This window comes from Macrotis lagotis, chromosome 5 (genome assembly GCF_037893015.1).
Source record: "Macrotis lagotis isolate mMagLag1 chromosome 5, bilby.v1.9.chrom.fasta, whole genome shotgun sequence".
Classification (NCBI taxonomy): Eukaryota; Metazoa; Chordata; class Mammalia; order Peramelemorphia; family Peramelidae; genus Macrotis; species Macrotis lagotis.
Window position 1 is genome coordinate 2,856,334 of NC_133662.1, and position 14,857 is coordinate 2,871,190.

At 40.5% G+C, this 14,857-nt stretch overlaps 1 protein-coding gene across 5 annotated transcripts; it reads right to left on the reverse strand.

The window, feature by feature from the left end:
- Nucleotides 1–5,508, reverse strand: LOC141523349 (E3 ubiquitin-protein ligase makorin-3-like). 5 transcript variants are annotated; one of them, XM_074236462.1, is made up of 7 exons: nucleotides 4,882–5,508; nucleotides 4,391–4,614; nucleotides 4,119–4,249; nucleotides 3,650–3,816; nucleotides 3,332–3,442; nucleotides 799–907; nucleotides 1–701 (listed from the first exon to the last, which is right to left on the reverse strand). In XM_074236462.1, the coding sequence occupies exons 3-7, from the start codon at nucleotides 4,149–4,151 to the stop codon at nucleotides 531–533; spliced, it is 591 nt and encodes a 196-aa protein (XP_074092563.1). In that variant the 5' UTR covers nucleotides 4,152–4,249; nucleotides 4,391–4,614; nucleotides 4,882–5,508; the 3' UTR covers nucleotides 1–530. The 5 variants fall into 5 exon arrangements, with proteins under 5 accessions (XP_074092563.1, XP_074092562.1, XP_074092561.1 ...); XM_074236461.1 differs by having other exon boundaries at nucleotides 4,840–5,508; XM_074236460.1 differs by having other exon boundaries at nucleotides 4,391–5,508.
- Between the last annotated feature and the right edge of the window lie 9,349 nt (nucleotides 5,509–14,857).

Genomic DNA, 14,857 nt, shown 5'->3' on the forward strand with positions numbered 1-14,857 from the left:
GGGGGGGGAGCAATCAGGTTAAAAGACTTGCTCAGGGTCACACAGCTAGTGAGATCAAATTTGAACTCAAAAGCTCAAAACTTCAAAGCCAGTACTTTATCTACTGAACCATTTAGCAGTGCCCACTCTACTTTTTCCTAGATTGTTGTGGTCCTTTGTTCTCGAGGAATCAATCTCACATTGTCAATGGAGGAGGGAAGGGGGGGGAAGGAGTCAGGGGAAAAAAACAAAGATGAGGTGCCACCTAATGGAGAGATAGGTAACACTATCCAACATCCTTGAGGACTTGATTGGGAGCTTATGAAGAGTCAGTGGAGCTAAACAGATGCCAGACATCAGCTCTATTGATTTAAACTAGTTTAATTTGTTTCAGAATCATTCCATAAAAAGTTAAAAACTGAGACCTGAAGAGAACAGCATGGTACATGACCTAGTCATTCATTTCTCCCACACTATCAATGTTGACCATAGATGACTTCCTTCTATAGAAAATGTTACTTATAGTCACCCTTCTCTGCCTCCGAAGAGCATCACTGGACACAGCCCATTTTATAATTCTCACAGGAGTCGTCAGAATCACTGGATACAGAATAGGTCATTTTCTTTATAGATATGGACATCCTGATGGTATGATCAAAGAAACAGATTTCTTCCTCATCTTCATCATCTGAGTTGTCTGATGGTTCCCTAGGAGTCAGCACCTGGAGGAGGAGACTGAACCGAGTTGACCCAAGCATCCCATTATTACCAGCCAATTTCCACCCTACAAATCCCCTTTCCCTGACCCAGCCTACTCACAGAATCCCAGTTCTTTGGCCAGGACTCAGGAAACTGGTGCTGGTAAATGCAGTCGGATTTGAAAGGACACCAGCCTCTTCCTTGGATGAAGAACTTACAAAGGATCTGGCTATGGAAGGGTATGAGTTGAGGAAGAGGACAGAGAGGGGATATAAAGGACAGCAGCATCAGTCTCGACCCCAACAGTCCCAGTGAAAACATTGAAAAAATCCTGTTCCATTTTTTTCTTGGGTAAAACTTGGTTCTATAGTTTAGGACTTGGAATGATTATTTGGGGAACTAAGGAATTGCTTTCTCCTGTTTAGCTTGGCAGAGTCAAATTCAGGACTCCATATTCCTGATTCAGCAACTCTCCCTAATACTGTAACATCCTTTGGATTTTGGAGTTCTAAAGTCCCAGTGCCACTGAGCCACTCGTGAAACAAAAGATTTAAAATAATTTCTCAGCTGTGACTAGACAGTAGATTCTGTGTTTATGTGTGAGTGTGGGTGTGGGGGGAAGAGAGGAAAAGAAACCCCTTCTCCACCTCCAAGGAACATGAGAAACTAAGGTTAAATGAGAGATGATTTGGAGTAGTGAGGGGATCAGCCCAGGGATACCATATGATAACAACCCCAGAGACAACCCTGAATCCTTGAGAATTGAACAGACGGGCAGCCCAGAGTAAAAGTAGGCTCCAAAGTGAACTAGAAATGTGGTATTAGACCTGTTCTCTAGGGTGCCAAAATTTGAAAGCCCCCCAGAAGGTTCTTAGTTCCTCCAGGGCAGGGATCAGTAAGACCACTTATTCATCTTTGAACTCTGCTGCTGTACTCTGGGACCTGAGCTGGTAGGTACCTTGGAACCAGCGGGGGCTTCTGAGCAGGGGGAGAATGGGTCAGAAACTGGACTCTCTCTAGGAAAATTATATAAGGGAGAAAATTATATAAGGCAAAAAATATATAATGGAGATTCAGAGGCAGCAAGATTGGCAAGAAGCCCTTATAACAGCCTAGGAAATGAAGCTGGAATGAGGTTGATTTGTTGCAGAAAGGTAGAAAATGAAATGAAGGGGTGGCTAGGTGGAGCAGTGGATAGAGCACCAGCCCTGGAGTCAGGAGTACCTGACCTCAGACACTTAATAATTACCTAGCTGTGTGGCCTTGAAAAAAATGATCAAAAAATGATCAAAAAGAATGAAAAAAAAATCAAAGAAACAGATCAAAGAAAAAAAATGAAAGAAATGACAGGATTTAGTGACTGGTTAGGTGTGAGGTGGTTCCTAAACTAGGTATGACTGCCACCTGGTGGCAATAATTATACTGCAGGGGACGTGCAAGTGTGTTGGATTTAAGTTGAGGGAGTCTGTGCAAAGTCACCAGCCTCATTTTTCTCCACTGCAGCCCTCTGGGTTCAGTGGCCAGATGACTGTAGATGACCCTGGATGCAATAGAAGACCTTGGTTTTAGAAAGCTAGTTCTTTCCTAGGTCACAGTTTGTCCATTCAGTTATTAAAGGTTGTGCAAGAGAGAGATAAGGCAAATATAAGGCAAAGAATGACCACTTCCAAAAAAGAAGAAAAAACTCAGAGTATATCACTGATTAAGGAAGGTGAAAAAGAAAAGAAACAAGGAGCCTCTTTTGCATAGTTCAAAAAAAGCAATCTTTGAGAAAAAGGCCCTCGGGTTTCTGGCCAAAACAGAAACTGCTTTTTAAATTCACTTTGAACTAATCAGGGCCCAAACAAGACCAAGTAGGCTAACCTATTGTTGACCAATCAGGGAGAGGCAGAGTGATTTGGGGGCCTGGAAACCGCAAGCAATCTTTAGTAGATCTTTGGGCAAAAGAAAAGGAAGAAAGGGAAGAGGGAGGGAAGGATGGAAAGTGGGGCTTGCTCCTTTTACTCACAGAGAATGTTCTAGGCAGAAGAAAACTTATCTAGCCCCAAACTCTTTATTTTAAAGAGGACAAACGAGTCCAGGTAGAGAGGGAGTTACCTAGAAAATTAGTGACAGAGGCAGGTCCAACCCAGGTCTCTGGATTCTCAATAGTGATATTTCTACTCTAAAGGAATCTAAGACATGATAGCTCATCAATGTATAAAGCAAGGGAGCCAGGTGGCACAGTGCCTATAATGTAAGGCCTAAAGTCAGGTCAAGTCAGGAAGACTTGAGTTTGAATCTTGTCTCAAAAATGCTCCCGGGAGCAGCTAGGTGGAGCAGTGGATATAGCACTGGCTCTGGAGTCAGAAGTACCCGAGTTCAAATCCAGCCTTAAGACTGTGTGGCCTTGGGCAAGCCACTTAATCCCATTTGCCTTGCAAAAAAAAATACCTAAAAAAAATACTCCCTGGCTGCATGACTTTGGGAAAGTTATTTTTATCTTTGTGCCTCTTCTGAAAAAATGGGGATAATAAAATAGCTTGTACCTTCCCCACAGTCATTGTGAGGGCTGAATTAATTAACATGTTAAGTGCTTCGCAAACTTTAAAGCAAAAATAGAAATGCTGATATTCCTTTTGTTTTTAAAAATTTTATCCATAATCCAGTTTACCTTGTTCTTTCCTTAAAGTTCTTGATGAGTTGTTCTTTCTTGGGCCCCTTGCTTACCCAGAATTTACAGGAGATAAAATAGTTGGACCTCACTCTACATTCTGGACAGGCCCTGCCAAGATAAGGAGATTGTTTTGGTGTGTATAGCACTATACTCTAAACCCCTTTTCTCAGCTTCCCCTCCATTTTCCATATTCTTTCCTTGGTTCTTTCTCTAGCTCCCCAGGGTCTTCAGCTTTGCCCTCCTTTTATCCTCCAAAGGCATTCTTCTACTCTTTGTTCCCCCCATGCCCAACCCCTCTTGCCATGGCACACTCACTTGGTGATATTTTGAGGGCAATCTCCTCGGCTTCTTCGCCAAGTGCGGAGACAGTTTACACAGTAGGCATGGGAACAGTTAGGCAGAATAGCAAAGAATCTGTCTGATGGGGGTTTGTCCCAAACCTTCTCCATACAGATGCCGCACACTACATCTTGGCTCTCCTCCTAGTTTAATAAAGCAACCACAACCCATGGTCAGCCCAACTACATTCTTAGCCTGCCTAGTCACCTTCTCACTGACCCCTCTAAAGAACTGAAGAGTACAGTTCCTTTCCCTTCTTTTTCCAAACTGAGTACAACTGGAAACTACTGAGTGGTGGCTAGATGGCACAGTGGATAGAGTACCTGAGTTCAAATCCAGCCTCAGACACTTAATAATTACCTAGCTGTGTGGCCTTGAGCAACCCACTTAACCCCATTGCCTTGGAAAAAAAAAACCCTCCTCCACTTTTCCTTTTTAATCCTACCTTTAGATCTGGAGTCTGGGTTCTTGGGAGCATAGAAACATGCAGATCTAGGAAGGAGTCTGGATGTGGTGTTGACTTGGGATCGAACTGGGGATCAGGCTCCAGGGTGGAATTAAGATTTAGATCACCAACTACAAGAAGAAAATGGCTTCAGTAGGTAAAGATGGGTCCAAGCCCTCTCCCCCATTTGAGGCTAAGGAAGGAAGCAGAATCTTATTGACCATAAATTCAAGTTCCCCTTTTCCAACCACTCTGAACTTTTGTTAACTCACATGGTATGTCCAGAGGGTGGGAGAAAGTGCTGTCAGTCTCTGCCTTTGTGCTCAGATGTTTTCCATTAGATCCCCTGCCATACTGGGCACAAGATGGGCTAAGCTCCTCAGGCACTGACTGCAGAGTGACCAGCTCAGAGGCAGACCTCAACTCTGGCCTGGACTCTGGCAGGGGAAGCTCTGGGGTGCATTCTGAGGAGCCTGGAGCCTGGGGGTGTTGATACCTATGGGAGAAAAAGAGGTAATCCTAGCTGTGGGGGCATCCCCCTGGGGAAAGGTGGGGAGGGGTTTCTTTCTGAATGCTTCCAGTGAGGCCAGCCAGTCTCATATTCTGAGTTTTGGGGAAAGCTGGGGAGCTAGTTGCCGTGACCCCAATGCTTCATTGGTTCAAGCTGGATAGGAGGGCAGGAATAAAGGAACCAGGGGTGGGGTAGGTGGCCAGCTCTTACCTGCACTGATTTCCATGAAAACAGAACCCCTGCTGAAAGTACCTGCAGACTGGAAGTGACTGTCTGTCATGGAAAAAGGGACAATTCCTTCCATAGTAACAGAATCCTCGGTTGAAATATCTGTGGAGGTAGATGGTACCCTTAGCACACAGGTCTGTAGCACCAAGCCTGGTCTATGCATCAAGGCAAAGTCCTGTCTCTCGCCTCCCAAATGTAATCATAATTCTCCATGACGTTAGAATGAATAAATAAGGATGAAAAAGGTCATAGAATGTTAATTAAATAATAAGTTGTAAGCAAAACTGAGATTTGAATCCAGGCCCTTTGATTCTTCATTTCTTGAATGACCATAGTTAAATCACTTTATCTGTCAAGACTTCAGGTTCCTTAATTATAAGAAAGGGGCCTCTTGAAACTATTTATAAAATAGTTTTTTCATTTGAGTGAACCCAAGTTCCCTTTAAATTCTAAATTTAAGATCCTATTGAATGAGAATCTTCTCCAGCTTCTCCAATTAGTAGTTATGAAACCGTGGTGACTTGGTTTTCTACCAATTGATGTGATATGTAATCTCAACTGGGCCCTCACTGCAACAAGGCAATCCTCTTACATGTCCCTAATTGATTCACTATGCCACTCACCTAATTGTCCCATTTCACCTTTTCCCCCTCCACCCTTTAAATAGAGAGGCAAGGGTCTCATTTTACATTAGAAAAAAACAAAACAAAAACCAGGGCTATTTTGTGAGATCTGGCTCCTCTCTCCTTATCTTATGTCACTCAAATGACTTTCCTCTACCATCTTCAATGGTTACCCTGTCTCACATGAAGAGAGGCCCCCCCAAGACAAACTGTCTTCATGTACAAGTGATCCCATTCCATCCTACATTCTTCCTACATATAGATTTCCCCCTCTGTCATTCCTATTCTCAAATCTAAAAAAAAAAAAAAAACTTATTTTGCTTGTTTGGAGGCATTGTGTGGTTAAGTAACTTGTCCAAGATCACACAGCTAGTAGGTACCTGATGCTGAATTTGGACTTAGGTCCTCTTAACTCTAGGGTCAGTGCCACCTAGTTGCCCAACCACTCTAATTTTGATCTTTAACTATTGGCTCATTCCTTATTTCCTATGCCTATAAACATGCTTCTGCTTCTTCTAACCTCAAAAAAAACTTCCTGCTAAATTAAAGAATCTCTGAGGTACCATCTCACACCTCTCAGACTGGCTAATATGATCAGAAAGGATAATGATCATTGTTGGAAGGGTTGTGGGAAATCTGGGACATTATTACACTGTTGGTGGAGCTGTGAACTCATACAACCTTTCTGGAAAGAAATTTATTTTGTTTTTTTGTGTTTGTTTTTTTTACTGTTCCTTCATATGATCTTTATTTGATTTTTTAACTAATTTATTTTTTATTAAAGATATTATTGAGGTGGCTAGGTGGCGCAGTGAATAGAGCACTGGCCCTGGAGTCAGGAGTCCCTGAGTTCAAATCCAGTCTCAGACACTTAATAATTACCTAGCTGTGTGGCCTTGGACAAGCCACTTAACCCCATTTGCCTTGCAAAAAAAATGAATGTTAAAACAAAAAAGTTCATTAAAATCAAATAAATAAAAATAAACATTTGTTAAAGATATTATTTGAGTTTTACAATTCCCCCCCATCTTACTTCCCTCCCCCCACCCCACCCCCCACAGAAAGCACTCTGTCAGTCTTTACTTTGTTTCCATGGTGTACCTTGATCCAAATTGAGTGTGATGAGAGAGAAATCATATCCTTAAGGAAGAGACAAGAAGTCTAAGAGGTAACAAGATCAGACAATAAGATATCTGTTTTTTTTTCCCCTAAATTAAAGGGAATAGTCCTTGAACTGTGTTCAAACTCCACATCTCCTTATCTGGATACAGATGGTATTCTCCATTGCAGACAGCCCAAAATTGCTCCAATTGCTTCAATTGCTCAAATTGCTTCAATTTGGAACTACACCCAAAGGGCAACAAAAATGTGCATACCCTTTGACCCAGCAATACTACTACTGGGTCTATACCCTGAAGATGATGAAAAGAGGGTAAAAACATCACTTGTACAAAAATATTCATAGCAGCCCTGTTTGTGGTGGCAAAGAACTGGAAATCAAATAAATGTCCTTCAATTGGGGAATGGCTTAGCAAACTGTGGTATATGCATGTCATGGAATACTATTGTTCTATTAGAAACCAGGAGGGATGGGATTTCAGGGAAGCCTGGAGGGATTTGCATGAACTGATGCTGAGCGAGATGAGCAGAACCAGAAAAACACTGTACACCCTAACAGCAGAATGGGGGTGGTGATCAACCTTGAGGGACTCACTTATTACATCAGTGCAACTATTGGGGACAATTTTGGGCTGTCTGCAAAGGAGAGGGCCATCTGTATCCAGATAAAGAGCAGTGTGGAGTTTGAGCAAAATTCAAGGATTATTCCCTTTAATTTAGGAAAAAAACCCAGTATCTTATTGTCTAATATTGTTATCTCTTATACTTTGTTTCTTCCTTAAAGATGTGATTTCTCTTATCACACTCAATTTGGATCAATGTATAACATGGAAACAAAGTAAAGACTGACATTGCTTTCTGTGAGGGGGTGGGGGGAGGTGGGGGAGGGAAATAAGATGGGGAAATTGTAAAACTCAAATAATATCTTTATTAAAAAAAAACCAAAATTTCCTGCTAGTTGTCATTCTTTTTTCCCTTTGTGGCTAATCTCCTTGTGAAGACTGTCTATGATGGATTTTGTCTCACTCTCTTCTTAACTTGCAGTCTGACTTTTGACCTCATTATTATCTGACTTCTCCAGTTATCAGTGAGATTTTAAACTGACAAATCTAATAATGTCCTTGTATCTTTATCTCTCTTCTACATGTCTGACCCCTCCTTCTCAGGGTTATTTGCTGGATCTTCTAACTGTGGGCTCTATTTTGGGTCCTCTTATCTGATTCTATATTATTTTATTTGGTTGTCTTGTCAGCTCCACCTTATCAGAATACCATCAATTCCATGAAGATGTTTCTCACATCTATTTATTTTTTTAGTTTTTGCAAGGCAATGGGGTTAAGTGGCTTGGCCAAGGCTGAACAGCTAGGTAATTATAAAGTATCTGAGGCCAGATTTGAACTCAGGTATTCCTGAATCCAGGGCCGGTGCTCTATCTACTGAGCCACCTAGCTGCCCCCCTCTCATATCTATTTATGTAACCTTTCTTGTCTCCAGCTGTCTACTGGATATATATCAAGCAGGATATCCCATAGAAATCCAACTTAGCAGGTCCAGAATTATCTCTCATTATCTCCCATTATCTCTCCCTTCCAAATTCTCTTCCTTTTCTAACTTTCCTGATGGGTCAAGGGCATCATCATCCTCCCAGTCATTCAAACACATACACTAGGGACACCTTGGCTTACTTTTCTTACTACTGCCACCCTCCCAGATCCAACTGCCAAGTCCTAATTATCGCTTTCACTTGCTGACTTTTCTTGATCCCTTAAGATAAGATGTATGTTCCACAAAGGTCTATGAGTAGCTCTCTCTCCTACCTCTCTCTCCCTTGACGATCTCATTGACTATCACAGATTCAACTACTTGCCTCTATTTAGATGCCTCCAAAAGCTTTACCTGTATCTCTGATATCCTTTTTGGGCCCGGAGTCTTCCACTTTCATTCAGTAGATCTTTTAGATACAGGTAGTACCAGCACCTCAAACTTATTCTGTCAAAAATCAAGCTTTTTTGCCCCACCTAAACTTATTCCTCCAGTGTAACTATTTATTACTGTTTTGTATATGTATATCCTATATTTGTATGTGTGTTTACATATGTATCTCCCACATTTATGAACTTTTTTATATTTATATATGAATTTTTTATATTTTCCCAAACATGTATAGTTTTAACAAGTCATAAATGAGCTTCCTAAAGAAAAAGTATTAGAATCATAGGGATTTGTAATTTAATTCTATCAAATATTTAAAGATCAACTAATTCCAAATCAACAATAAAGAATCTATGATGGGGGCAGCTAGGTGGCACAGTGAATAAAGCACCGGCCCTGGAATCAGTAGTACCTGGGTGCAAATCCGGTCTCAGACACTTAATTACCTAGCTGTGTGGTCTTGGGCAAGCCACTTAACCCCATTAGCCTTGCAAAAACCTCAAACAAACAAACAAACAATCTATGATGGAAGATGCTATCCACATCCAGAAAAAGAACTAATAAATATAAGTATGAATAGTACAGTTTTATATATATTTTGTGTCTAATGTTACTCTAATTTTGATATTACATATATATCAATATAAATCAAGTCATATCAGTTTGATATGATATAATAATGATAAATGATATCAGTATAAATGGGAGTCACCTCTAGGGCAGAGTGAGGAAGGAGAAAAACTAAAATAAAAAGCACATAGCAAAGAAAAGAAAAATTAGAAGGAACTACAAAAAAGCAGAGTAGCTTTGAAAATGATATGTAGTATTTACACAGGTTTTCCAAAAAAAAAAAGCAACTGTGAAATGGAAATTTGTGGTTTTATATTGAATCAATCCTCTTATGTGTTCTCTGTCTCTTTTTTTTGGTCTTTTGTCTTTAAGTTCAAAGTGATAAAAATAATTTTTAAAACCACCCATATATAGCATAGTAGTTACTTAAGTGTAGAATAAAGGAATCCAAGGTGAGGAAACCAAGGTGTAAAATTAGGAGGTGATAGTCAGCCAGAAAACTCCCAAGTCTTGGATTTTAGATTGAGGGTTTTAAGGCAGATTTTTTTTGAAGGGAGAGGAAGGGGGAAGAGGAAAGAGAAGAGATCGACAGAGCCAGAGAGACATGATTAAGGGCTCAAAGGCTTGACTGAAACCAAGAAATTATATCAGGAAATAATGAGAGAAGTTTGAATAGGTCTGTTAAAGTTAAGTTACGGAAGGTCATGAGAGCCATACAGTTTGTTCTGGATAGTTCACATCTCATTTCCTATGACTACACTCATTTTGACTTCTTTGGCTTTTCCACCATGCTCCCCTCAAAGGGAAATTTCATCATCTCATCAGATCCATCTGCCATGTTATTCATATCTTATTAGGAGGGTGGAGGCATAATCCTTTCTTTTAAGAAGAAACAGAATTAACACCTCATTGCCCACCAGGATGGACTTCTTTGGCCTCTTTACTATCATCTTCCCTATCTCCCTTAACTGGTCAAAACTTCTGCTCCACTTTTTCAGTTTTCTTTTGTGTTTTGTCTCCCCCTTCCATTATATTGTAAGCCCTTGGAGGTCAGGAACTGTCTTGTCTTTCATATTTGCATCTCCAGTACTTAGCATATTGACTAGAATATGGTAGGCTTAATAAATGTCTGTTGACTAAAAAGATATGAAAGAGAACCTGGGAGTTACTGAAAGCTGCTGAGTTTGGAGTCAATACTTGAATTAAAATCTCAGCTCTGGGACAGCTAAGTGGCACAGTGAATAGAGCACCAGACCTGGAGTCAGGAGGACCTGAGTTCAAATTTGGCCTTGGACATTTAATAATTACCTAGTGGTGTGACCTTGGGCAAGTCACTTAACCCCATTGCCTTGCAGAAAAAAAATTTCAGCTCAGCTATTTTTCTACATAAATAATCTTGACCTGATCACTCCCCCTTTCTGACCATGTTGCCTTATCAGTGAAATGAGATTGGAATCCAAGGAATCCTACTTGTTTGATGATTCCATGACCCTGTCATCATAAACATCCCCCCCAAAGTAGGAGTTCTTAATCTTTGTCCCACAGTATTCTTTTTAATTTATAAAATGTCTAGGAATATAAAGGGAACTAATTATACCAAAATGCAGTTAGCACAATATTTTATTTTTTTATTTTATTATTTTTTAAAGTACTCGACTTTTTTTTGGTTAATTTTTTGGTTTTTGCATGGCAAAGTCACACAGCTAAGTTAAATATTAAATATCTGAAGTTAGATTTGAACTCGGTCCAGGGTCACTGTACCATCTAACTTCCCCAAGCACAATATTTTAAAAAAAACTTAAGTTCACAGACCCCAGATTAGGAAATAGAATGTTAGGTGGGTTGGCAAGGGATGAAGTGGGGATGAGGTAGGTTATAGAGAAGGGAAACAGAAAAGCTCAGGATTTAGAATCCAAGGGGCAGCTTGGTAAGGAGCAGCTAGGTGCATAGAGTATCAGGCCTGAAATCAGGAAGACTTTTCTTTAGAGTTCAAATCTGATCTTAGACACTTGTGAGCTATGTGACCCTGGACAAGATATTTTACCCTATTTGCCTCAGTTTCCTCATCTTTAAAATGAGCTGGAGAAAAAAATAGCAAATCACTTCAATATCTTTGCAAAGAAAACTTCAAATGGGATCATGAAGAGTGTGGAAACAACAGAACAAACAACAAAACTTTTTGGTGATTATATGAGAGGGGAGGAAGGGCAGGGGGAGAAGACTAGAGGGTTTAAGGGGAGAAAAAAGGTCCAGGATAGCCAGGGAAACCAAGAGGGAATGGACAAATCCAGAATGCATTTCAGACTGTATACACAGCTCAGAAATATATACATTAATTAGGGATTCAGATATTGAATTAAATTCTAATTTCCCAGAGTCCTTAGGAAGGATTTTAGGGATCACCCAGGCCAACTCTTTTCATTTCATAGAATAGCTAAACTGAGAACCAAAGAAGGGGAAATGATTTAACCAAGGTTTCTTTATTGTTGGGAAAAGTACTTAGTATGCTTTGAGGAAATTTATAAACAGAAATTATTATTTGCTTGAGAAATGAGACTAACATAACTAGGTCTTCAAGCACCATTATGTGGATATTTGAGAATCACTGAACGATGAAAGGTGACTTTTTTTTTAAGGTTTTTGCAAGGCAAATGGGGTTAAGTGGCTTGCCCAAGGCCACACAGCCAGGTAATTATTAAATGTCTGAGACCGGATTTGAACCCAGGTACTCCTGACTCCAGGGCCGGTGCTTTATCCACTGCACCACCTAGCCACCCCAAAAGGGTGACTCTTAAAAAAGAAAAGGAAGAAAAAAAGACCTTTTCAATCTGCCAAGGTTTTCACCATTAAGTTCATCTTTGGGGTCAGGCACCATCTTCAGAAGGCTTCCATGAGAGTATATAGAAAAATTTTACTAGAAGCCTTTTCCAATCCTTTTTAAAGTCTTCTCTGTTAATTATTATTTCTTATTTATGCTGAATATAGCTTATTATATATATACATACATATATGTATATATCTTTACTAGCATGTAGTCTCCTTCATTAGATTATAAGCTTCTGGAGGGCAGAGATTGGCTTTTGCCTCTTGAATCTCTGGCATTTAGCACAATACACCTAATAGGGGCTTATTTTAGTAAGTTACTTTAAGGAGTTGTTGATTGATGGGATCAATTAGGTCAGGCTGTCAAGAAAGATCTTCCGAGGTGGTCCTTGACTAATTGACTTCTTACTCAGAAGGAGAGGAGTAAAATAAATAGACACGAAAGCCCTTTTTCAGTTCTAACAATGCATCTTTTCCATCTTCCCATTTTCTTTAGGCTACCCTACCCCAGTTATATTCTAGTAAGAGGCTTAACATCCAGCTACAAAGAATCCAAAATACCATCAGACATTTAACTAGGAGAGTCACTGAGTCTATTTTATAAAGGAAGAAATCGAAGCCCAGGGAAGTGATGGGCCTTGCCCGAAGGTCCCAAGAGGTTTTAAAATGGTTGAGCCAAGATTCTGACCCAGGTTCTGAACTAAAAATCCAGCTTGCTTTCCTTTATGGCCTGGCCCTCTCTCTCTCCCTCACTCCCCACCTCCTACCCCCAGAATAATTGGACTAATGCCTCTCAGTTGACTCTATTGAATTTCAAAAACTAAGGACTGAATCACTATTTGTATGCTCATGGATAAGTCACTTTACCCCTTTGAGTTTCACTCAATTGCTCTTGAAAAAGAGATTCAACTAAATGGAGGGTAGGTGTTGTGAGGAGATCAGTCCCTCTCAAATTTAAGGAACCCATCCCTACCCTTCATACCTGCACCGAGAACGAGAGTGAGGACCTTCATTGTTACTACTTGGACCACTGCTGCTGCTGTTGCTTCCACCACCAGAATCAGCCATCCAATCCGGCGTCACTGGAAAGAATGAATCCCAATTTTTTTGCCCACCAATTATTTATCCTGACCTAGCAAAGGCCAGACCAATGGGAAGAGGAGGTGCCTATCACTAATCAGCCTCAAGATTAAACAAAGGCCCTTCCCTTCCCCTAACCCACAAAGCAGCTAGGACCTGAACTAGATGGGATAGGATTGAGGAGGAAGCACTTGGAGATTCAATCAGTTAATATATTAAATTTGGCTTTAACATTAATTTGGGTTAACATGTCTAATTTGCGTTAGGAACTAGCCCAAAGTACCAGGGATACAAAAAAGACATCTGCTCTCAAGGTGCGCACAATCTGATGAGGCAGACATAATATATTTAAACAAGCTATATACAGGATGAATACAGAGGGACTTTAGAATTAAGAGGGATAAGGAAAGGCTTCCTGTAGAAAATAGTAAAGTCCAGCCTTCTCATTGGAATTTAGGAGCCAGGGAAGTCAGTAGGCACAGTTGAGCAACAGCCAAAGAAAATGCCCTGAGACAAGAAATCTTGTTCAAGGGAGAGCCAGGAGGCCAGTGTCACTGGCTTGAAGAATACCTATTGAGGAGCATGGCATAAGAAGACTGATAAGGTAAAGAGTGGGACTAGGCTCTGAAAGGCTCTGCCTAGCAGATTTGCTATTTGATCCTGGAGGCAAGAGAAGTCATCACAGCCCCCAATCCAGGCCTTTTTAAAAATGAGTCACCTGAGGATCAGACAAAGCAAACGTCTGACCCTTTTGAATGTGTGTATATGTGTGTTGTATGTGTTGTAATACGAAAAATTCTATGAAGTATCTTCTAGGTAGGAACCAAGTTCTCAGCATTCTCCTTATCCTGCCTCAGTATCTACTCCTAACACTGGGTGGGGCACTTGGTGAACTGTTCCCTAACCACGCAATCACAAGGTGAGTTCTTGTTGATTGGTGGAGATTGGAAGAAGCTGAGAAGAATAGTTTTTACACCTTGGGGATTTAACCCTATATGTGTCTTTGAATTCTAAATTCAATACAGGCTTTAGGGAGAAACTTGGGATTTTAAAAGACGCTATTTGAATTGAACTTGGAAAGGTGAGTTCTCCTAGGTCTTTTGAAAGAGGGGAGGAAGCAAGGAAGGTTCTATAATAAGAGGGGCTGGAATTTTAGCTGGGACTCGAAGGAACTCAGGGGAGACAGGAAGCAGAGACAAGGTGTAAATTCAATTTTAAAAAAAAAAGAATGATACTTTATGAATCACCCTTGGAGGTGCGATCAGGTAAAGGAGCAGAATCTGCAGAGCCCTTGAAGTCCAGATTTGGAACTATCACTATAAATGTTGGTGCCTTGGGATGACTCTTCATTGCCCTCCCAATTGCAGCCCTGACCTACACTAATAAATACAATTAATGAACAAATGTTCAAAATCTACTATGTTTGCCCTCATAAATTTCTATTGGGGGTGGGGTGTTGTGACATGTACATGGGATAGGGACTAGACCTGAATCTGATTTCACAGTTGGTTTTTTTTTAGTTGTTTGACTTTTTGTGCCTCCATTTGGGCAAAGATAGTGGAGTAATTTGCTAATTTCCTTCTCCAGCTCATTTTACAGATGAGGAAATAGAGGCAAAAGGGGTCAAGGGACTTCCTTGGGGGTCACACAGTAGGTAAATGTCTGAGGTTGGCTCTATTCACTGTACTACTAGCTGCCCTTTCATAGGTATGGGAAAACTCCAAAGCATGTTGGCATCTACAACCTTAGGAAGAGACTCAGACTCAAACAGAAATGAGGACCATTAATTGATGCCCTTTTAAAATGTAATATTATATTGTATCTTTATTTTGTTAACTATTTCCCAGTTGTGT